The sequence below is a fragment of the Schistocerca americana genome, chromosome 3 (genome assembly GCF_021461395.2).
Source record: "Schistocerca americana isolate TAMUIC-IGC-003095 chromosome 3, iqSchAmer2.1, whole genome shotgun sequence".
Taxonomy (NCBI): domain Eukaryota; kingdom Metazoa; phylum Arthropoda; class Insecta; order Orthoptera; family Acrididae; genus Schistocerca; species Schistocerca americana.
In genome coordinates this window covers 851,624,023-851,649,682 of record NC_060121.1, presented here as the reverse complement: position 1 = coordinate 851,649,682, position 25,660 = coordinate 851,624,023, and the positions used below count along the sequence as shown (strand labels likewise).

The 25,660-nt window shown below is 42.8% G+C and overlaps 1 protein-coding gene across 1 annotated transcript in view; it reads right to left on the bottom strand.

The window, feature by feature from the left end:
- LOC124606437 (serine/threonine-protein phosphatase rdgC) overlaps positions 1-25,660 on the bottom strand; it is a 1,241,896-nt gene that overhangs the window by 321,000 nt on the left and 895,236 nt on the right. Inside the window, exon 9 of the mRNA XM_047138419.1 lies at positions 16,985-17,065. Coding sequence (XP_046994375.1) covers positions 16,985-17,065 — 81 coding nt within the window. The remainder of the gene's footprint in view (positions 1-16,984; positions 17,066-25,660) is intronic.

Here is a 25,660-nt window from a genome sequence, read left to right as displayed (position 1 = left end):
GAACTGCCCTTAGTGCTGTTTATGATAGAGACATTATTATTATTATTACTATTATATTGTTATTATCAGAAATATTACTGTGCTGTGCGGAGTAGCCGAGCGGTTCTAGGTGCTTTAGTCTGGAACCGCGCGACCGCGCGACCGCGCGACCGCAGGTTCGAATCCTGCCTCTGGCATGGATGTGTGTGATGTCCTTATGTTAGTTAGGTTTAAGTTAGTTCTAAGTTCTAGGGGACTGATGACCTCAGATGTTAAGTCCCATAGGGCTCAAAGCCATTACTGTGCTGTGCCTGTGAAATTTTATTGAATACATGAATCAGTGAGAACTTAAAAACTTTTATTTATAATCAGAGTTCCTGATCCCGCTAAGTAAACAGAGAGTAGAAGGATTTCTTTCAGTGAGCACAAGAAGAATGTGGACTTGCAGATTGGAAGCAATGGTCAGTATGTTCTCCATCACTTTTTGGTTGACCGCAAAAATAGTTTTCAGGCTCTCGTAAAAGACTGTGAAGTATAAATAATTTTACTATTAAGCCGCCGCTCCACATACTGCAGTGAAAATCTTCCTTAAACCTGTAACAGAAAGCACTGAATAAAGTGTATTTACCTACGTTGTGTTACATATTAAGTCTTTCTTAGTTTATCTAAAGTTTCTGAAACAAGTATTTAGTTTTTATAAAGTATTTTGAGTATATTTAAAGTACTTAATTTCGTGTGGCTCATTGGCAAGTTGCAAATCATTCAATTGGACGCCATATCGGCGACTTGCGTCTCCCTTTCCTATCCCAGTTATTCAACCGGCGGAAGGGGACCTAGAGCTTAGCTTAGGATCCGAACCATGTAACATTCCTGGCGAATCCTCACATCACTGAGCAGCAGAGGTTAGATTAGAGGTAGGCTGAAAATATCCCTAGCCATACCGGGTTTTACTCCTCGACCTTTCGGTATACAGGCGCGTTTTACAACCAGATCACGAGGCCCGACACTCGTAAAATAGAACTGGTGTATAAGCATATTATGTTGATACAGCTGATACTCGAGTACACCATAACAGGCGCAAATCACGATAGCGAATAAACATTTACTAGACCAAAATCACGACCATGAATAATTACAGTCCGCAGCTCGTGGTCGTGCGGTAGCGTTCTTGCTTCCCGCGCCCGGGTTCCGGGTTCGATTCCCGGCGGGGCCAGGGATTCTCTCTGCCTCGTGATGACTGGGTGTTGTGTGATGTCCATAGGTTAGTTAGGTTTAAGTAGTTCTAAGTTCTAGGGGACTGATGACCATAGATGTTAAGTCCCATAGTGCTCAGAACCATTTGAACCATGAATAATTACAGGGTGTTACAAAAAGGTAAGGCCAAACTTTCAGGAAACATTCCTCACACACAAATAAAAAAAAGATGTTATGTGGACATGTGTCCGGAAACGCTTAATTTCCATGTTAGAGATAATTTTAGTTTCGTCAGTATGTACTGTACTTCCTCGATTCACCGCCAGTTGGCTCAATTGAAGGAAGGTACTTGTGTTGACATGCGACTCATTGCTCTAGTACTAGCATCAAGCACATCAGTACGTAGCATCAATAGGTTAGTGTTCATCACGAACGTGGTTTTGCAGTCAGTGCAATGTTTACAAATGGGGAGTTGGCAGATGCCCATTTGATGTATGGATTAGCACGGGGCAATAGCCGTGGCGCGGTACGTTTGTATCGAGACAGATTTCCAGAACGAAGGTGTCCCGACAGGAAGACGTTCGAAGCAACCGAACGTCTTAGGGAGCACGGAACAATCCAACCTAGAACGACGAGGACCCCTGCAATGGACGAGACAATGCTTCGTGCAGTTGACGATAACCCTAATGTCAGCGTCAGAGAAGTTGCTGCTGTATAAGGTAACGTTGACCACGTTACTGTATGGAGAGTGCTACTGGAGAACCAGTTGTTTCCGTACCATGTACAGCGTGTGCAGGCACTATCAGCAACTGATTGGCCTCCAAGGGTACACTTCTGCGAATAGTTCATCCAACAATGTGTCAATCCTCATTTCAGTGCAAATGTTCTCTTTACGGATGAGGCTTCATTCCAACATGATCAAATTGTAAATTTTCACAACCAACAAGTGTGGGCGGACGAGAATCCGCACGAAATTATGCAATCACGTCATCAACACAGATTTTCGGCGAACGTTTGGGCAGGCATTGTTGGTGATGTCTTGATTGGGCCCCATGTTCTTCCACCTACGCTCATGGAGCACGTTATTATGATTTCATACGGGATATTCTACCTGTGCTGCTAGAACATGTGCCTTTACAAGTACGACACAACATGTAGTTCATGCACGATGGATGTCCTGCACATTTCAGTCGAAGTGTTCGTACGCTTCTCAACAACAGATTCGGTGACCGATGGATTGGTACAGGCGGACTAATTCCATGGCCTCCACGCTCTCCTGACCTCAACCCTCATGACTTTCATTTATGGGGGCATTTGAAAGCTCTTGTCTACGCAACCCCGGTACCAAATGTAGAGACTCTTCGTGCTCGTATTGTGGACGGCTGTGATACAATACGCCATTCTCCAGGGCTGCATCGGCGCATCAGCGATTCCATGTGATGGAGGGTGGATGCATGTATCCTCGCTAACGGAGGACATTTTGAGCATTTCCTGTAACAAAGTGTTTGAAGTCACGCTGGTACGTTCTGTTGCTGTATGTTTCCATTCCATGATTAATGTGATTTGAAGAGAAGTAATAAAATGAGCTCTGACATGGAAAGTAAGCGTTTCCGGACACATGTCCACATAACATATTTTCTTTCTTTGTGTGTGAGGAATGTTTCCTGAAAGTTTGGCCGTACATTTTTGTAACACCCTGTATATTGCAGGAATGTGAACAGGAATATAAAAAATTTATATTAATGTTAGAAAATTAATAAAACATAAACACTCTGACTAGTAATGGTACATACACTGATAAGCCCAGACATTCTGACCACTTCTCGCGTCTGACGCCGCCCGGTGGCGTTGCAACCACGTGACGCGGAGAAGATGCGGATGGAGGGTCACCCTGGCGAAGATATGATGATATGGGCTGCGAATGGGGAAATCTACTGCGATGAGTGACTTTGACAAAAGGCAGAGTGTTATTACACAGAGACTTAACGATTATCTCAAAAACGCGAAAGCTGGTCGAATATTCACGTGCTGTCGTGAGCATCTACAGAAAGAGGTACAAGGACAGTGAAACTACCACATGGCCCTAAATGGTTTGACGTCCACCATTTTTTGCGGCACGTCGGGTTCTGAGGCTTGTCTGCTGTGTAAAATAGGATAGATGGTGATTTGTTGCATCTCTGTCGTATGAACACAATGCTCGTGAACGCAAAAGTGTTTCGCAGCACACCGTTCGTCGTACAGTGTTGAATACGGAGCTCCGCAGCAGACCACCCCTACGTGTTCGCATGTTGATCCAACGACATCGCCAAATACGCTTGCAGTTGGCGCAGGAGCATCGGAATTCGACCGTCGATCATTAGAAACGTGTCAAATCTTCATGTCAACCAAACTTCTGTGACATTAGGTGAATGGTCGTCTCCACAAACGCCGTCATCGAGGTGAACGGCGGCACGAAACATACACTGCACCACGGAACCAGACTGGTGGGAACAGTGTTATGCTGTGGGAGGCCTTTCCTGCACTTGCTTGGGACCTGTGGTAGTAATCGAAGGCACGCTGACAGCTGAGAACGACCTGCATGCCTTCGTGCTTGATGTCTTCCCGTCGGTGATATCATACTTCAGCGGTATAATTGTCCCTATCGCGGAGACAGAACCGTGCTACAGTGGTTTGAGGAACATTATAGTGAACTCACATTGAAATCTCGGTCATCAAATTCGCCTGATGAATTGCTATGAATCACATTTGGGTTGCTATCGGGCGCCGTCACTGCGTAAGCAATTTACGTGAATTACACGATCTGCGCATAGACATCTAATGCCACATATCTCCACAAACCGGCCAATACACTGTCGGATCCCTGATACGCAGAATCAGTAACTTATATCGCTCCAACGACGGACCAACAAGTTATTAAGGAGGTGGTCATAATGCTCTGACTCATCAGTTTACATATAACCTTTGTTTGTTGGATTGAGATTTTCTGAAGCTTCTTAAACGCATTCCAGGTGAACAGCTGATGCATCCTTCAAGGGCATGTCTCATTTCCAGTCCGACGTTTATTTTCACTTCAGACTGAAGCAACGAGACGTCTTTGTAGTTGCAACACTCTCCAAAATGAATCCTGCTGATAGATTAAAATCCGGATCACTTACCTTCAAACAGCTGTGTTCTCATTTTGTGAGTCCACCAGGCTCATCTGTGGGACTGCACCGGAACTCGTTTTCCCTAATACATTTTCCGATTTCCAAATTTCACTGGGGTCACTTGGGTACCCTGTCAGAAAAGTAAGGGTGTTTCTAGAGGCCCGTTAAGGCACACAGCATAATCTGGTATGAAGTTTTGTAACAGCGTACATTCTACTAAAGAATAAATTTTTCATTTAGAACCTACGTTATTCTTTCTTAGTTGTGGGAATGTGAGAAGGCTGACGCCGTTGATGTAGTGGTACCTTCATCTCTGAGTAACGAATGCAACCTAAATGTATTTGGACCTGCCTACCGTATTCTCCCTCTAGGCTTTAATCCCTCCTTCAGAATTCCTTCCGTTACCAAATTAACTACTCCATGATGCCTAAAAACGTGTCGTATAGATCTATCCCTTCTTTTTGTCAAGGAGTGTCATACATGCCTCTCGTTCCCAATTTGATTCAGTACCTCTTCATCAGTTGCTCGATTTACCCACGTAATATTCTGCTTTGTTCTGTATTAAGATATTTGCAAAGCTTGTGTTGTGTTCTTACTTGTACTGTTTACTGCCTAAATTTCACTTGAACCCGAAGAAGTATACATGCAGGCACTCACTGTATCTGAATAAAAAATTCAAACCTTCGTGACGGTTCATGGGTGATATTACGAATCTTCTGATATCACTAGTAACTATTTTGTAAAGAAAAATATGATTCTGAGACAGTTACAAATGTTTTATTTCGTTCACTACGCGTTTCTTCGTTTAAGCCACGATCATCATGTGAAAGACCTCATACGAAACTGTTTGTGGTAGCAAGTATTGGTGACTCCTTGCAGCAGGACACGAGGTGGACATAAGGTTCTGTTGCGTCCCGTGCTAGTAATAAACGACACAACATCCACATTAGTGGCAGTCAACTAGTTTACTGACGTAAAAAATACTGATAGTGCACGAAGAACATTACGTGTGCTGCACACTGATGTGTCATTTGATGCAAAGTGATCAGCAAATGAGAGACTGAAATGCATCTGGTGTCAGTTGGACTCGTTTCGTTGATAAGTTAACATCACGCTATAACGTCTTAGCCAACGGCCTTGGCGCAGTAGTGACACCGGTTCCTGTCAGATCACCGAAGTTAAGCGCTGTCGGGCTGGACTAGCACTTGAATCGGTGACCATCAGGTTTGCCGAGTGCTGTTGGAAAGCGGGGTACACTCAGCCCTTGTGAGCCAATCTGAGGAGCTACTTGATTGAGAAGTAGCGGCCCCGGTCTTGTAAACTGATATACGGCCGGGAGAGTGGTGTGCTGACTACATGCCTCTCCATATGCGCATCAAGTGACGCCTATGGGTTGAGGATGACACGGCGGCCGGTCGGTACCGTTGGTCCTCCCAAGGCCTGTTCCGACGGAGTTTAGTTTCGTTTAGTTTATAATGTCTTCTCCAGAGACGCACTGATGTTGACTCACTGGTATTGGTGTACTACCTAGCGTAGTTATTTGGCCTCGACGAACGCGTGGTATGTATCGCAGCAAACTCTTTGGTTTGTGGCGGCCAGTCGGACCACTTGCCGAGCGAATTGTTATTATTTTTCATTGAGGCGTAGAATCCAGTTAGCTCGAGAGATTTAGACACACTTCTTGTCTGGTTTTGGTCATTCTTATCACGTCCTCGCAAGCCACTGTTTCATATCATGCTCGTGCAAATCTATGGGTGAGATAACCAAACGTTATTGGCTTAAGTGACGCATTGCAGATGTAATTGGCTGCGCTCATGTGGGTTTTCGAATGCAGCACTTAGACATGCTAAATCTCTTGCCATTAATTAGCTTTACGATTCAAAACGGAAATTAGTCACATGTCGACGCAGACCAGAATATCTATCCTCGATCATATTAGATTCTGAAACAATATCTCATTCAGTGCCAATCAGTTCGGTTCCTTTGTCTCATTATTTTATATTACGGTAACAAAATTATCTCTTTAGTAGATGGTCCGAATTTTTATGTTGATTAAGGAGATTCAATGTACGTCTGCATATCTGTAAAAGGCATAGTTTTCCAATACAGTAAGTAATCTGGTGTCGTTGTTCTTATTTCTCTCAAATGCACCTTGCTTCTTTTGTAACCTCAATTGGCAACAGGCCACACAATAACTGCATCTCCTGTTTAATTGCAACGAAACTCAACATCTGGTATGTTTCACTACACAACGAGTATTATTTTATACTAGGTGATTGTTTCAACATGTCTGGGTCAGTGCTTGCGGAGCAGATTGCCAACCAGTACAGGAGCAACACCAACACCCACTGTAAATCAAATTTCACCGATTTCTCAGAGACAAGCTGTCACTTTTGCGTTGAAGGTTCCGAGTTTTTGAATTTAAGTAAGGTTCAGAGTTGTTTCAGACTGTACTAACTTCATAAACATGTGCATTGTACGGGAGATTGTCTTTAAGGTGAATTTCATTACACTAAGAGTTTCACAATCCTTGCATTCCGCTTAGTTACATTTATTTCCTTTGCAGTATTGAATAGCTCTGTCCTTCTGTGACACATTAGTCTATTTCCCTATGTCTTTTCCAAAATTAACTGTTGTCAACACATCATTTATAGCCGCAAAATATTTTCACTACGGCTTTCCGGATAAATGGCTGTAGTCAGTTACATGTAATACAGATTCTTTTTCATTGTTTAGGTAGTTTAAATAAGACAACAATTACCTTTCAAAACTACGCAACAAAATGAATAATAATTATTGGTTTCTTTGCATCGTAAGAAACGTCATATCAATAAAGTAGTAGCTGCTGTACCACTTCTGTATATGCCAATGTATGGATAATGCAGTTAATTATTACCAGTGCAACACGCAGCATAACTTTTTGGCCATATCGAATGCTGCCAGAAGACATCACCAATGCTTGCCTCTCGAAACTGCTTTCCAAGAGATTTCTTTAACGTGACGACGATGGTTTGGCAACAGAAACGCAGGACTTATTGGACAGCTAAAAATGCCTCAGAATCAAGTTAAACACGTTGACCGGGCTACAACTTTTTCTTTTTTAAAATTCTATTCTGTTGCAAAAGAAAACTTCGCTTGTGCAATGAACGTTCACACCGAAGTACGAGTAATAAATTATCTTTCAGTTACCACATTTATTTGTCATTGGATTCATTTTGGAATAAGATTACTTTAGAAAGTGAAATTGTGTTTTCATATGTGTCCTGCACCCAGACAATGTATTACTGTGAGATTTCTTTCTCCATTTTTCACACATGTCATACATGTCAATTGTTTCATTCTTAATTTTTGATCCTCTGCAGCTCCGTCCACATTCCTCACTCGCTAGTTCGTCTTCTTTATTTGACCCACAACCGCTTACAGGAAATACTTCCTGAAGTCCATTTCTTTCCTCTTAGCACTTCCCTGAAATTCTGCACAAACCGATTACACTGGCCACTTTCCGTGCAACTGCTCCATAAACAATCCATCCATTGTTTCCGGCAGAATCCAACATACTGTTACACTGTTATATTGGCCATCTCTGCGAAGCTGCTTACAGAGACTATTTGCAATTTTTAACGTAAAAATGCTAAGTTCGCTGCATAAATGTATCTGATATTCATGCACGAAGACAGGGGAGGTGTGGACCTAAGAGAGCAAAGAACAAAACTGGAAACTAATCCAGGAGCATTAGGCGGGAGTTAAAGCTCGGAAAAACAGAAAGTTGAACTATGCTGGCTCGTAGTTGACCGAAACGAAGAAAAAAAGCTAGGCGTCTAAAAATGTCACCTGATCCCAGTTACTAATTGCCTACTTTACTCTTGTCAATGGTGAAAAAAATTTGATTTTCGCTATTGCGTCTAATTACTGGTCGAATTTTAGAATTTCAAATGCGCATTAAGATGTGTGATCTTACGTTAAATGTTTAAAACAATAAGTCAAGTGTTTGAGTTAAAAAGCGACGCATCGTAACCAACAGTTTACAGATCATCTAAACTACACTTATGCTCATAAATTAAGGATAATTGCAGAATGTGGTGCCACACAACGTGGCACTACACAGAACTGACGCTTATAGCATAGGCACATGGGGAAGATACGCGACACAGATCTGTAAGTCCACGGTATTGGTGGTAAGCTGAGAAAAGCGCCTCGAAACACATGTGCTACGAAACGCCATTGTTTCCCGCGCATGTACCCCGACATCAATATGGGGTATGATCACCATGCACACGTACAGACGCCGCCCAACGTTTTGGCCCACTCTGGATCAGGTGGTCGAGCAGCTGCTGGGGTATAGCCTCCCATTCTCGCACCAGTGCCTGTCGAAGCTCCTGAAGTGTCGTAGGGGTTTGAAGACGTGCAGCGATATGTCGACCGAGAGCATCTCAGACATGCTCGATGGGGTTTAGGTCTGGAGAACAGGCAGGCCACTCCATTCGCCTGATATCTTCTGTTTCAAGGTACTCCTTCACGATGGTAGCTCGGTGGGGCCGTGCGTTATAATCCATCAGGAGGAAGGTGGGACCCACTGCACCCCTGAAAAGGCGGACATACTGGTGCAAAATGACGTCCGATACCCCTTACCTGTTACAGTTCCTCTGTCAAAGACATGCAGGGGTTTACGTGCACCAATCATAATCCCACACCACACCATCAAACCACGACCTCCATACAGCTCCCTTTCAAGGACATTAAGGAGTTTGCATATGGTTCCTGGTTCACGCCAGGTGAAAACCCGACGAGAATCACTGTTCAGAATATACCTGGACTCGTCCGTGAACATAACCTGGGACCACTCTTCCAATGACCATGTACTGTGTTCTTGACACCAGACTTTACGGACTCTCCTGTGACCAGAGGTCAGTGGAATGCACCTTCCAGGTCTCCGGGCGAATAAACCATGTCTGTTCAGTCGTCTGTAGACTGTGTGTCTGGAGACAACTGTTCCAGTGGCTGCTTGAAGACTATCTGCAGTACTCCGAGGCCGTCTGCGGGCACTGATGGTGAGATATCGGTCTTCCTGTGGTATTGTACACTGTGGAAGTCCTGCACTGTAGCGCCTGGACACGTTTCCTGTTTGCTGGAATCGTTGCCATAATCTTCAGATCACACTTTGTGATACACGGAGGGTCCGTGCTACGTCCTTGTGTATTTGACCAGCGTCCAGTCGCCGTAGTATTCTACGACTCATAACGTCATCAATATGTGTTCTTTGAGCCATTTTCAACTCACAGTCACCATTAGCACGTATGAAAACGTCTGCACAATTACTCGCTGCACCGTACTCTGACATGCACCAACACACCTCTGCCTATGTGTACTGCTGCCAGCGCTACCGTGCAACGACCGCAAGTTAAACGCACCGCACGGTCATACCCCGAGGTGATTTAAACCCGCAAACCACCCACCAGAGCGTTGTTTCACCATGTATCAACATTATCCTTAATTTATGAGCATGAGTGTATATTCAGCCAGTATTTGAGAAGAGAGTATTTAGCTGATTCCGATAACCTTTCCATGTAATTTCAAACCTTGCCGAAAATAATTATCGCTGATGCCTCCCAGAAAATAATGAGAGGAAAATTTCAGTATCAGGCTACTCGTTATAACTGATTACTTCTTTACTACTAACTCTTTTCTCAACTTATTTTACACTCAATATCCATGTGTTTGAGCTGTTTCATATGTGGGACATCGAATTTTATTGGAAATTAACAGCTACACTAATACATTATTATTAATCATTGGCTATAGGTTTTTTTCACTATAACTCGTATACAGCCTGTGTCTCTGCTGGTGTGCATAGGGCTACCACTCAGTCTGGCAGCTATCACGCTGCCTGAAAATGCGGCGTCCTGCTGAGGCAATATGCCGCTAAGTAGGGATGTAGCAGACACGGACTGCCATAAAAATTCTTGAAGGACACAGAATTTTTGTTCAAAAATGGTTCAAATGGCTCTGAGCACTATGGGACTTAACACCTATGGTCATCAGTCCCCTAGAACTTAGAACTACTTAAACCTAACTAACCTAAGGACATCACACAACACCCAGCCATCACGAGGTAGAGAAAATCCCTGACCCCGCCGGGAATCGAACCCGGGAACCCGGGCGTGGGAAGCGAGAACGCTACCGCACGACCACGAGATGCGGGCACAGAATTTTTGTAATCAATCACCGAATGCAGTATTTTAGTCGCTTCTTGCAGGTAATATCCATAGACCTCAAGTTTATACATATTACTCAAGAAACACCCATAGGGGCGGCGCGCAAACTTTGAAAATGTGTTAGTCGTACCGAGTGTTTAGGTTCAGTTACATGGTCTCCTAAATCGCATCTTATTGTTTGGGAAGTGAGGTGTGTTCTTTAAGGTGGCTCTCAAAGGGGCTGTCAGTGTGAGCCGCAGATTGCTTATAACGTTCGTTGCGTTTAGTGTTCTACACACACACAATGATCTCAGTGTGGAAGTTGTTTTGTTTGCACCACACCACAGTTTAAAAACGAAGAGTTTCGGTTGCTCGAAAACTTTCTGCGAAAGCTGTTTTTCGAAATTGTGGCGTTATTACATCTGCCATCCTTCGCTGTTGTTAGCAGGCGTATGAAACCGAGAGAGGTGGCGCAGTGGTTTGCACACCGGACTCGCATTCGGGAGGACGACGGTTCAGACCCGCGTCTGGCCAAACAGGTTTAGGTTTTCAGTGATTTCTCTAAATCACTCCAGGCAAATTCAGGCATGGTTCCTAGGAAAGGGCACGGCCGATTTCCTTCCCCATCTTTGACACAATCAGAGCTTGTGCTCCGTCGCTAATGACCTTCAGGTCGACGGGACGTTAAACTCAGTCTTCCTCCCTTCCTTCTTCAGCAGGCATATAAACAGTTTTTTGAACTTGTTGCCCGTCTTTAGACTTAATGATCTGTTACGTGTGTTACGTGTTAATTGTTTGAAACGTTTTAGTGAATGCTTGAGTATTGTAACTATTACTTGCTTGCTTGTCATTTATGACACTGCTTGTCATAATCGCTGACATATTTTCATGAGTATTGCACAATTTTTAAAAATTTTTCTTGAAACACTCTTAGTTGTAGTTAGTCACGTTTGATAAATAGTTTCCATCACATCTAATGATCATTTTCAAATCTAATCAATCAAGGAATTGTAAAGAAATGAATACCCCTATCTGCATACAGGTGTTGATGTAAGCCAATGGGACGGTTGCAAATGTGTGCCCCGACTGGGACTCGAACCTGGGATCTCCTGCTTACATGGTAGACGCTCTATCCATCTTTTTTTTATCTCATTTTGTTCGATATTCATCGTTGTATTTGTTCAGGGCGGACGTTCGAACACACTGAGCTAACGTGCCGGCATCCATCTGAGCCACCGAGGACACAGAGGAGAGGGCGGCTGCAGGAACTTATCTCTGGCACGCATTCGTTAGACCCACATTCCCACCTTATTGCCCCGCACTATATTCATAGGCCCCAGCCTATTATACTCATTACTCGCGGGTTGTTGCCGATTCCCGTAAGAGTTCGGGCACTGTTTGTGCATCAGCACAGAAAAAGATGGTCAAAAGGCCGTTGAGCCATGTTGTTGTTGTTGTTGTTGTTGTTGTGGTCTTCAGTCCTGAGACTGGTTTGATGCAGCTCTCCATGCTACTCTATCCTGTGCAAGCTTCTTCATCTCCCAGTACCTACTGCAACCTACATCCTTCTGAATCTGCTTAGTGTATTCATCTCTTGGTCTCCCTCTACGATTTTTACCCTCCACGCTGCCCTCCAATACTAAATTGGTGATCCCTTGATGCCTCAGAACATGTCCTACCAACCGATCCCTTCTTTTGGTCAAGTTGTGCCACAAACTTCTCTTCTCCCCAATCCTATTCAATACTTCCTCATTAGTTACGTGATCTACCCATCTAATCTTCAGCATTCTTCTGTAGCACCACATTTCGAAAGCTTCTATTCTCTTCTTGTCCAAACTATTTATCGTCCATGTTTCACTTCCATACATGGCTACACTCCATACGAATACTTTCAGAAATGACTTCCTGACACTTAAATCAATACTGGATGTTAACAAATTTCTCTTCTTCAGAAACGCTTTCCTTGCCATTGCCAGCCTACATTTTATATCCTCTCTACTTCGACCATCATCAGTTATTTTGCTCCCCAAATAGCAAAACTCCTTTACTACTTTAAGTGCCTCATTTCCTAATCTAATTCCCTCAGCATCACCCGACTTAATTAGACTACATTCCATTATCCTTGTTTTGCTTTTGTTGATGTTCATCCTATATCCTCCTTTCAAGACACTGTCCAATCCATTCAACTGCTCTTCCAAGTCCTTTGCTGTCTCTGACACAATTACAATGTCATCGGCGAACCTCAAAGTTTTTATTTCTTCTCCATGAATTTTAATACCTACTCCGAATTTTTCTTTTGTTTCCTTTACTGCTTGCTCAATATACAGATTGAACAACATCGGGGAGAGGCTACAACCCTGTCTTACTCCCTTCCCAACCACTGCTTCCCTTTCATGTCCCTCGACTCTTATAACTGCCATCTGGTTTCTGTACAAATTGTAAATAGCCTTTCGCTCCCTGTATTTTACCCCTGCCACCTTTAGAATTTGAAAGAGAGTATTCCAGTCAACATTGTCAAAAGCTTTCTCTAAGTCTACAAATGCTAGAAACGTAGGTTTGCCTTTCCTTAATCTTTTTTCTAAGATAAGTCGTAAGGTCAGTATTGCCTCACGTGTTCCAGTGTTTCTACGGAATCCAAACTGATCTTCCCCGAGGTTGGCTTCTACTAGTTTTTCCATTCGTCTGTAAAGAATTCGTGTTAGTATTTTGCAGCTGTGACTTATTAAGCTGATAGTTCGGTAATTTTCACATCTGTCAACACCTGCTTTCTTTGGGATTGGAATTATTATATTCTTCTTGAAGTCTGAGGGTATTTCGCCTGTTTCATACATCTTGCTCACCAGATGGTAGAGTTTTGTCAGGACTGGCTCTCCCACGGCCGTCAGTAGTTCCAATGGAATATTGTCTACTCCGGGGGCCTTGTTTCGACTCAGGTCTTTCAGTGCTCTGTCAAACTCTTCACGCAGTATCGTATCTCCCATTTCATCTTCATCTACATCCTCTTCCATTTCCATAATATTGTCCTCAAGTACATCGCCCTTGTATAGACCCTCTATATACTCCTTCCACCTTTCTGCTTTCCCTTCTTTGCTTAGAACTGGGTTTCCATCTGAGCTCTTGATATTCATACAAGTCGTTCTCTTATCTCCAAAGGTCTCTTTAATTTTCCTGTAGGCGGCATCTATCTTACCCCTAGTGAGATAGGCCTCCACATCCTTACATTTGTCCTCTAGCCATCCCTGCTTAACCATTTTGCACTTCCTGTCGATCTCATTTTTGAGACGTTTGTATTCCTTTTTGCCTGTTTCACTTACTGCATTTTTATATTTTCTCCTTTCATCAATTAAATTCAATATTTCTTCTGTTACCCAAGGATTTCTACTAGCCCTCGTCTTTTTACCTACTTGATCCTCTGCTGCCTTCACTACTTCATCCCTCAAAGCTACCCATTCTTCTTCTACTGTATTTATTTCCCCCATTCCTGTCAATTGCTCCCTTATGCTCTCCCTGAACCTCTGTACAACCTCTGGTTCTTTTAGTTTATCCAGGTCCCATCTCCTTAAATTCCCACCTTTTTGCAGTTTCTTCCGTTTTAATCTACAGGTCATAACCAATAGATTGTGGTCAGAGTCCACATCTGCCCCTGGAAATGTCTTACAATTTAAAACCTGGTTCCTAAATCTCTGTCTTACCATTATATAATCTATTTGATACCTTTTAGTATCTCCAGGGTTCTTCCATGTATACAACCTTCTTTCATGATTCTTAAACCAAGTGTTAGTTATGATTATGTTGTGCTCTGTGCAAAATTCTACCAGGCGGCTTCCTCTTTCATTTCTGTCCCCCAATCCATATTCACCTACTATGTTTCCTTCTCTCCCTTTTCCTACACTCGAATTCCAGTCACCCATGACTATTAAATTTTCGTCTCCCTTCACAATCTGAATAATTTCTTTTATTTCATCATACATTTCTTCAATTTCTTCGTTGAGCCATATATATATGAAAATGGTAAATACCATCTTCATATATAATTAAACAAGGGTTTTTAAAAGTCAAATCTCCATCAAAAGAGCATACTATTAAGCTGCAAAATAAAAGGAGCAGCACCGAAGTGCATCTGCGTTAATATTCAGTGCCATCCAGGATTTTAATAAATAAACCCACTTAGCATGATACAGACGCATATTTCAGGACTGTTGAGTAGGAGAGAGAGAAAGGCTTAAGGGGAAGAGGAAAAGCATTCGCATTAAACGCAAAAGAGAAAATGTCTAAAAGATGTAATGCAATTAATTCAAAACTAACGAGCAATCTGGATAATGCACCACATATTAATAATGAGGCAGCTTGTTAAAATTCTTAATTAAATTAAAACACTGATGTGAAACAGGGCGTTCGAAATTTTTAGCAGAGTGCATCTGAGCAGTGGTTTTACGCCCGTGTACACCTGGCTCAGTTTACCCACACAGAGCGAGGTGCCGCAGCCGTCGGCGCACACTGGACTGTCTTTGGTTGGACGTCAGTTCAAATCTCCGTTCGACAATCCAGAATTTGACTCTCCATAATTTCCCTAAATAGGTTCAGGCAAACGCCACGATAGTTTCTCGGAAAAGTACACGGCCGGTTTCATTTCCCATTGTTTCTAAATCCGAGCTTGTCCTCCGTCTCTAACGATCTCATCGTCGACTGGACGTTAAACTCTAATCTAACTAGTTCTACCTACCAGTCTGCCCTCTGCCACGCTGTTCTTCAATTGTGTTGCGTTTCAGTTTTTTGAAACATTTTGGTGACTACTTCAACGTTGTAACCATTAGTTCCTTGCCTATCATTTATGACACTGATTATAATTTATGACAGTCAGAAACCTAGGCCCTCTAAGGTGTCAGGCAAATCCAACACCTTTCATGAAAACCCTGACATGATAGCAAATCTGGCAGTACGTCACATAGCTCCGAATAAAACCTGACATTAAATTATCCAAAGTAATACGATCAACGACTGAGCAAATGGAATACCACAGACTAACACAAGAACGGCTAAATGCAGGTCATACCTTCCCACCGTGAGACACACGCAATTCCGAGGGGAGAAACGACAACAGAAGCCGAGAGCAGAGTCGTGTAAGCTAGAAGGCCCTACGATAAGGGACACCGACATCGTCCGCCGACCGCCAAGACCACCCCCCAGCACATGTTAAAAGCCCTCCAGAAGAACAGTATAGATCTTACGATAACACTAAAAGGGCCACACCAGCCGAATGTTTTAGCGTGAGACTATACGCGTCTCTGTTATGTTGCAAACATTAAAAACATTGCTCCACCACGAAAAGTATAACGTTTCTCATTGGACAGACAGAATTTTTGTAGGCGGAGCTTAAGTTTAACATTGAGACCCTGATTGTTCAGCTGAAAACACAGCCAGATAGCTTTTCTTAAACCAATTTCGGTAAATTGTAGTAAAGAGAAGTTAGAGAGGAGTTGCTTCCGAGACGGCGAGGTGTATGGAGCTGCGCCGCCCACCGCCCCCTGACGCTGACTAACCACCGACAAGGTAATGAACGCATGCGATGCCACATAAGAGTGCATAAGGCTTCACTCAGAACTGCAGAAGCCTCATCTGTTACACCCCATTTTTAAGTAATACAAGTGTTGATCGTCAATTGAACTTCGTGTTATTCACATTTGCTATTAGAAGTTAAAATCTGAAACGCGATGATTTTTCTGTTATGTAATTATTGAGAAGCCACATCAGCCACTGTAATTTACGACAAGTTAAATAAGTAATTAAAGGTAATTGAGGGTCACTGTAGACCATTTTAATAGTTTTCTGTTTTATGAAACTTAACTTAAACCTAGATAATAGATGTGATATGGGATAGGTCATCCTTCGATCCATTATAGAACTTGGAAATCCATTCAGGAAATATTCGTTCACATTTTTGTTGAACGCAGTTGGGTTTTATCATCCTGTATTAAAATATTTCCTTTTATCAATAGTGCAATTTATAAACAATGTTTTGTGAGTACAAAAAAAATTCCAATAGTAAACTTAACTACTTTCTCGACGTTATTTTACCAGCTAACTAAAAATAGGAAAGCCTTGAACCCCTTCCAATAAATGTAGTTAGTATTAAGATTCTTTTACAGGGAGTGCAGTGGAGCTGACGCTGATATCATTAACTATTTGATTATATCATCGCTAGTCTCACTGAACTCTTCTGAACTCTACATGTCATGTGTGGTCTGGCGTCTACTTACCTGCAACAGGTCCCAGGTTCAAACTAGTCAATTCCCTAAAAAACACGCTCACTGCGGCGTTTCGCGAAAGTGGTAGGGAGACACGACTTAGAACAAACAGAAACCACGCAGAGTGTTAGAGCTCTAGAAACAAAAATTTTAAAAAAGTGTTTCACTTTAATATACGGCACGTGCGAGGTTCTGGTAGTGCTACTGGCGCGCCGGTCGGGGCTCTTACCTGCTTCCACTCCATCTTGTCGATGAGCTCCGCCCCAGGTGCCTGGCTGTCCGTGACGGGCGGCCGCAGCAGAGACACGTACTGCAACACCACAACACAGCGATTTACGTCACAGCAAGTGCTACACATACAGCTGCCTGCGGGATCTACATCGCACTCAGTAATGCTACGACCAGTGCTGCAGAGCACTGGAACATGCAGTCCTCAATACACTGACGTGACACGTCACGGGGATAGCGATATGCACATACAGTAATGGAAATAAGTATTCATACACTAGAGCGTGGAAAAGTAAGCTGCCTTTATTGACAATACGAAACCAAAAAGTCCGCAGCTCGTGGTCGTGCGGTAGCGTTCTCGCTTTCCGCGCCCGGGTTCCGGGGTTCGATTCCCGGCGGGGTTAGGGATTTTCTCTGCCTCGTGATGACTGGGTGTTGTGTGATGTCCTTAGGTTAGTTAGGTTTAAGTAGTTCTAAGTTCTAGGGGACTGATGACCATAGATGCTAAGTCCCATAGTGCTCAGAGCCATTTGAACCATTTTTTTGAAACCAAAAACACTAATCGGATATGCACTATACACATTGGCCACTCGCCAATGCAGCTAAGCTGGTATATCGAACGAACAAGCCTTTACAAAACACAATACAAAAACGTCTGCCAAGTTCTCTACTGCGCTGGGGATTGAGTATTCATATACCAATACAAAATGACAATTCTAACAAAGCCAGAACATGTTTAATACTTCGTATGCATACCCTTCCGATGTATTACTTCTCGCAACCTCCGTGGCACGGAATGGACCAATTTTCTTGTACTTTTCCGACGTGATACCTTCCCATTCTCGAAGGAGAGCCTCTTTCAAGAGACCTTACTACGGATGTCGTGTTTTCTCACTCGTGTTTCCAGCTCACTCCACAAGTGTTCGTAGGATTCAGGTCTGGACTCTGAGCTGGTAAGAGTGTGTGGAGTGTTGTGGAGCAACCACAGCCGGACAATTTGCCCCTATGTTTGGGATCATTGTCCTGTTGGAAGTAATAATTTCTAGGAAGATCCAAGGCGCCAACACTCTGTTGTAAGTTCTGTTTGAGAATGTTCATATACACAAATCTGTCCATGGTACTTTCCACAAACACTAATTTTCCGACACAAGAGGCTGACATACAGCCCCATACCATCACCTCCGTGCTGCACCGTGGGTTGAATGTTGTTTCGGTCGAGGTCTGTATTCGGTCTTCTCCAGACCAAGATCCTACCATCATTGTGCACGATATTAAATTTGCTTTCATCACTAAACAATACAGTATCCCAGAAGTCTGCTGTCTTGGATACATGCTGTTTCGCGAATTGCATCCGCCATTTCCTATTCTTTTTGCTGATGTAGGGCTTTCGTCTCGGGAACCTGGTTCTGTAGCCCGAACGATTGAGAATGGTACGAACTGCCATTGGAGTGATGTCCTTTCGGAAGTGGTCATGTACATATGCGGATAGTGCCGATGCTGTCGTTTTCGGTTTTTTCTTGATGGTTCTTAGTAGCATTCTGGTCTCTCCTGTTGTAAGCTTCTGTGGACGACCGTGTCGTTCACTGTTTATTACTACATCTCTGTCCTTATATCGCTTAATGATAGATTGCACAGTCGCTCGGCTTCGTCCTATGACGTTCGCAATTTCGGCATATGACTTGTGTTGAAGATTTTGGGTGAGAACCATGTTTCGTTCCTCAATGGTCGTTTCCTTCCCCATGCGGCCCATTCTGCTGTTCCACGGTACCCACGACCGACGTGCTGTTGCTTCACGGCCGCCACACGACTACACAAGTGTGGCGTGCACTCCGGGGCTGTGTCAGCCGTTTGTTTGCTTGAAAGTAGTCTGCTGTACGAATACATTTTGCCCTGTCTTAGACCGTGCGGAGTGCAACACATTTTATTTTCCCCGAATAGATTCATGGCATACGGGAAGCTTCATTACCAAGAACATGGTTATCTGACGCTACATCATCGTACTTATTCGTATCGGCGCTGTGGGTGATTTACTATCCCAACACACCATCGCAGTTGGTCACCACCCACTGTATGAATACTTATTTCCATGACTGTATACAGATGGCGGTAATATCGTGTAGACAACGTATGAAACGGCAGTTCATTGGCGGCGCTGTCATTTGTACTCAGGTGATTCACGTGAAAAGGTTTCCGACGCGATTACGCTCTCACTGCGGGAATTAGCAGAAGAAGTTAAAAAATCAGCCAAACACATAAAAACCAAAAGTTTTATTTAGCCCTTGACTAGGTTTCGATATTTATAATAATATCTCCTTCTGAAAGAGTTTTTATTTATTTTTATGAATATCGAAATCTAGGTCAGGGGATAAATAAACCTTTGCTTTGCAAATTGATTGAGCCGAGCGGTCAAAGGCACTGCAGTTATGGACTGTGCGGCTGGTCCCGGTGGAGGTTCAAAAATGGTTCAAATGGCTCTGAGCACTATGGGACTTAACATCTTAGGTCATCAGTCCCCTAGAACTGAGAACTACTTAAACCTAACTAACCTAAGGACATCACACACATCCATGCCCGAGGCAGGATTCGAACCTGCGACCGTAGCGGTCGCGCGGTTCCGGACTGAAGTGCCTAGAGCCGCTCGGCCACTTCGGCCGGCGGTGGAAGTTCGAGTCCTCCTTCGGGCATGGGTGTGTGTGTTTGTCCTTAGGGTAATTTAGGTTAAGTAGTGTGTAAGCTTAGGGACTGATGACCTTAGAAGATACGTGCCATAAGATTTCACACACATTTGAACATTTTCCAATTGGTTCGCTGATTTTTTTCAGCCTCTTCAGATTTACACAGTTGCTGAATCGGAGCCATGTTTAAGATTTTGGAGCCGGCCGCTGTGACCGAGCGGTTCTAGGCGCTTCAATCCGGAACCACGTGGCTGCTACGGTCGCAGGTTCGAATGCTGCCTCGGGCATGGATCTATTTGATGTCTTTAGGTTAGTTAGGTTTAAGTACCTCTAATTCTAGCGGACTTATGACCTCAGATGTTAAGTCCCATAGTGCTTAGAGCCGTTTAAAATATTTTTTTTAAATTTAGGAATTAGGAAACTTTCAACGCGGAATAGTAGTTGGAGCTTGACGCACGGGACATTCCATTTCGGACATTGTTTGGGAATTCGATATTACAAGATCTACAGTGTCAAGATAATTCTAAATTTCAGCCATTACCTCTGACCACGGATAATGCAGCGGCCGAGGGCCTTGACATAACGACCGAAAACAGCGGCGTTTGCTTAGAGTTGTCAGTACTAACAGACGAGTAACACTTCTTGAAATAACAGCAGACATCAATGTGGGACGTACGACGAATGTATCCATTAGGACATGGCGTTCATGAGCTATGGCAGCAGATAACGCAAGTGAGTGCCTTTCCTAACAGAACGAAATCGCCTGCAGCACCTTTCCTGGACTTCCGCCGGCCGCTGTGGCCGAACGGTTCTAGGCACTTCAGTCCGGATCCGCGCTGCTGCTACGTTAGCAGGTTCGAATACTGTCTCGGCCATGGATGTGTGTGGTGTCCTTAGGTTAGTTAGGTTTAAGCAGTTCTAAGTCTAGGGGACTGATGACCTCAGATGTTAAGTCCCATAGTGCTTAGAGCCATTTGAACCATTTGAATCAGGACTTGTGACCACATCGATTGGAACCTAGATGACAGAAAAACTCCGGTCTGGTCATATGAGTCCCGATTTCGGTTGATAAGAGCTGATGGTAGTGTGTCGCAGATCCCACGAATCCACAGTTCCAGATTATCAACGAGGCACTGTACAAGCCAATGGTTGTTCCATAATGGTGTGGGCTATTTTCACATGGAGTGGACTGGGTCCCCTAGTCCAATTGAACGGACCATTGACTGGAAATTCCCAAACGACGTTGGAATTTTTATGGGTGATAAGGCGCTATGTCCCTGGACCACATTCTGGACAATTCGAGCGAATGATTTGGCCACCAAGATCGCCCGACACGAATCCCATCGAACATTTATGGGACATAATTGAGAGGCCAGTTCGTGAACAAAATCCTGTACAGGCAACATTTTCGCAATTCTGGACGGCTGCAGGGACAACATTGCTCAATATTTCTGTACGACGCTTCCAACGACTTGTTGACTCCATGCCACGTCCAGCTGCTGCATTACGTCGGGCAAAAGGAAGTCCGGCATGATATTAGGCCGTATCCCATTACGTTTGTCACCTAGGTGTGTAGCTTGATGTTAAATTAGATATTTTCTTACGTTAATATCAGACTTTTAGATTATTTGTGCTACTTGTGTTTACACCGTCGTTCGTGCACTTTGGGTAGAAGTTCATGATAGTATCATGCAAACAGCCAACCAGCTTCGATTATTCCGAAATGCGTGTTCGCCTGCCGAAGTGGCCCATAGTGCTCAGAGACATTTGAACCCAATGCATGTTCCCAGGCGTTGGGCCGTATTAATTTGTTTGTCAAAGTGTATCAGACCAATGGATTTCCGTAACTGTGGCCCATAACGTCGCTTGTGTTCTTTTTCCTTCCGCGTCACATGCTCGCAACTCCTCCAGGCGAGATTCCTGTCACGTTGGGCAATGGTAACCATGACTTGGCTCATATAGATTTAAGACAGAGAGGGCGATAGATGGCATGTTTATGATCTCTAGAGAGGCATCCTCTCCATTTCACGAAGTATTTGCAAAGATTGATTGCACTCTTATTATTGCAATGTAAATATTACAGTTTTTAACAGGTATAAGTGCAGATATTTCTATAGGTGACTGTGGATGGTGTACTGAAAAACGTTATATCAGTGTTTACGTCATTTTCAGACTAATAATTACAGCTATTACAAGTCGTACGTTTTCAGGTCGACTACCTCCATCTACATGCTACAAGAGCAAGTAATTAGTGCTTATTATCCCATGGGTAACAGGTCAGGTGTTGAAGTGTGGACACATGGTTGCAAAACGGTGAATCTATATTGTAAAGAGTAGACCACTTACATTGTTAATGGTGCAGTTATGACGCTGTGGGAAACACCAGGTCGCAAAGTTTGTGACGTCTTTGTAGGAAGACTGCTCGACACAGACAAATAACAACCAGTACACTGATGTTTGCACATATTAAGTGCCACATGTAAGATATCTGCAGTTATCCCATAACACCCTGTACGTTAGTCATTATAATAATAATAATAATAATAATAACAAAATTATTTCAGTAATTTGGGTTCTCTAAACATTTTTTAAATGCATAACATTTTCAATGTAGGGAGCTGAAGTTAATTGGTCGGGACAAGAGCTTGTAACAGTAGGATAAAATTAACAGCATAAATAATGAGAAATATTAAACAGCAGAATAAAGGTAAATACAGAAGGATAAGAAAAGCTGGAAAAAATTTGGCAAAGTGAGAGGCCTATTGGTTTGTTACAGGATAGGATAATGAAATCCGGGGAGCTCCGATAGGGAAGCTACGACAAGTATAACAGAAAAATCCGAAGCCCCCTTTTGAATGCAAAGTAGTTTTGAATCAGAGATATGTCACTGGAGAGCTTCTTCTAAATACGTATGGCTCTAATAGAGTAGGAGACGGAGAGTGATACACAGGATATTTCGAAAACATTTTTGTAACACAGGCCAACGAAAGTTTTTTTTAAACTTCTTTTACTTTGAAAGCTGACCTTTATAGATTTTTATGAGCTCAATACAAACCTAACCTAATTTGTTTTGTATCACCCATAGTCTTCGAGCAATACTGTATAGTATAAAAATTCTATGGTATACAGTAAACGGAGAAATTAATGAAACGCTTTGTTATAAGATAAGCATGGTTCGTATTTACAGTAAGCTGCATAAAACAAGGATATGAGGTAATAGACGTTTCACTTGTCAGCTGGAATTGGTTTTTATTTTCTTTCTCTTTTGTCTTTGAAGCTTGTTGTGTAGCTTTTTCTACAATGAGTCGCTTGCTGAACTTCTCTGTGAAGTGACCAACAGAAGTCCCCCATCATGTTGGTGCTCTAGCGGCCTTGGTAGTGTTTTTCCATCACTTTAATGTCCTGGTGAAAACACTCTCCTTGCTCCTCATTAACATCTCCCATATTGTCCAGGAAGTAATCAAGGTGACAATTCAAAAAATGAAATTTCTGGCTCATTAATCATCCTAAAGTTTTAAACTATTTTAATATAGTAGCTGTAATAGAAACATATTCTGGGTCTTGTTCATGTTCTAAGAACTTTGTAACGACTTCCTTGAATGGTACCCATGCTTCTTTGTCATTGAGTTCATTGTGGATTCAAAGTTAACATCAAACATCAATTTTCTAATGTCAGGTCCGACAAAGACGCCTTCTTTTAGTTTAGCTTCTGAAAGGTATGGAAACTTTTGGCAGAGGTACTTAAAACATGGTCCATCTTCAGGCAAAGCCCTTACAAACTGTTTCATTATGCCTAATTTTATATGTAGAGGTGGTAGGAGCACGTTTTTTGGATCTACATGGTTTATGCGTAGAACATTCTTCTCACCAGGTCTTAAAGACTCTCTCACAGGCCAGTTCTTTCTGCACCAGTGTTGATCCCGAGTCCTACTGTCCCATTCACACAAGAAACATGGAAATTTGGTAAAGTCACCTTGCTGACCAAGGAGTATGCACGTTGCTTTTAGATCGCCACATATAATCCAACCATGAGCAGAATAGCCTATGTGATTTAGCTCTATTTCTAGGTTTTCAGAGTTTTGTTTCATTTTTACAGAATGTGCAACTGGTATAGGTGCATACATGCTACCAATGTGTAATAAAAAAGCCTTTAAATTAGTTTTGGATGAATCAATAAACAGCCTCCAGTCTTCCTTTTTGTATTCAATACCAAACTTACTCATCAGACCGGGAATGTCGCCAGCCAGGGTGGCCGAGCGGTTCTAGGCGTTACAGTCTGGAACCGCTACGGTCGCAGGTTCGAATCCTGCCTCGGGCATTGATGTTATGATGTCCTTAGGTTAGTCAGGTTTAAGTAGTTCTAAGTTGTATGGGACTGATGACCTCAGAAGTTAAGCCTCGTAGTGCTCAGAGCCTTTGGAACCATTTTTTGAAACGGGAATGTGTGAGCAGTACATTAAATCTCCTTCTTGTTGAAAAAACTTGGAAAATTGCTGCTCTCTCTTTCTATACATGTATATGCTGGTTCCAACTGCCAATAATTTCTTTTCTTTTAATCTAGAGCCAAGCAATTCAGCTTTTTCTTTCGTTAAGCCCAGATCCCTTACCAAATCGTTAAGCTCGGTCTGAGTAAACAATTTGGGCTCTAGACTTTCTGCATTACAATGGAATTCATCATCATCCGGTTCATCTAAATCACATTGTACATCAGAAAACACTGCTGCTGGAATAGAATTTAAATCATCTGGTGGTCAGGAACCGGCAAATCTACACCATGCCCTACTGGTCAGCTGGCGGACAGAAGGTTAGGGTAGCTTATTACCTTCATGTTTTTCGAATTATGACCAATAATATCAACGCTGCAAAAGTAGCAATCAGCGGAATGATTTCTTGGCTCCCTCCATATCATAGGAACAGCAAATCTAAAGGCTTTTTCCTGATTTTTAGACCATTTTCTCAGATCTTCAGCACACACATAACATACATCATACGGCACGATTTATCTTGATCACCAAGTTTAGATTAAAAGTATGATAGATAAACCTTTTTCACAAAGTCTATAATGTTTCTTTGGTGTTTTTTAAACACTAATTCACCACAAATACAACAAAAACTGTCAGCAAAGTTTTTACAACCACGATTAGACATTGTACTGAGCACATGTACAGGAAACAGGAAACTGAGATTAGGTTGACAGTAAACAAAAACCATATATTAACATCAAAGTAGGATCGACCTTTTTTGCCAGAAATTGTTTTTGAGCAGTGCTACCAACATCATCTACATTCATTACACCTCCTTTTTAAATTATTTTAACTACATAAAAGTTGTTAAATTGTTTAAAAAATCGCTTAATTTAATAAATTTAATCGTAAAATGTGTAAAAATTGTGGGTCATACAGTTTCCTAAGTATCATATTTGGATTTCCCACCCTAAAAAACATAAGAATAAGGTACTTTCAACAAAAGAGTTTTTCCATCGTTGGCATGTGTAATCTTTGGGGATACACTGAAACAAAAAAAAAGTTAGTATAAACATATACTCGTATCTGAAAATCCTTCGCATTTGGGATATTGGGCCGGCCGCAGTGGCCGTGCGGTTAAAGGCGCTGCAGTCTGGAACCGCAAGCCCGCTACGGTCGCGGGTTCGAATCCTGCCTCGGGCATGGATGTTTGTGATGTCCTTAGGTTAGTTAGGTTTAACTAGTTCTAAGTTCTAGGGGACTAATGACCTCAGCAGTTGAGTCCCATAGTGCTCAGGGCCATTTTTTTGGGATATTGGTTCAAATGGGTCTGAGCACTATGGGACGTAACATCTGAGGTCATCAGTTCCCTAGAACTTAGAACTACTTAAACCTAACTAACCTAAGGACATCACACACATCCATGCCCGAGGCAGGATTCGAACCTGCGACTGTAGGGATCGCGCTGTTCCAAACTGAAGCGTCTAGAACCGCTCGGCCACCTGAGCCGGCTCTAATAGTCTTACGATATTTGTTTCG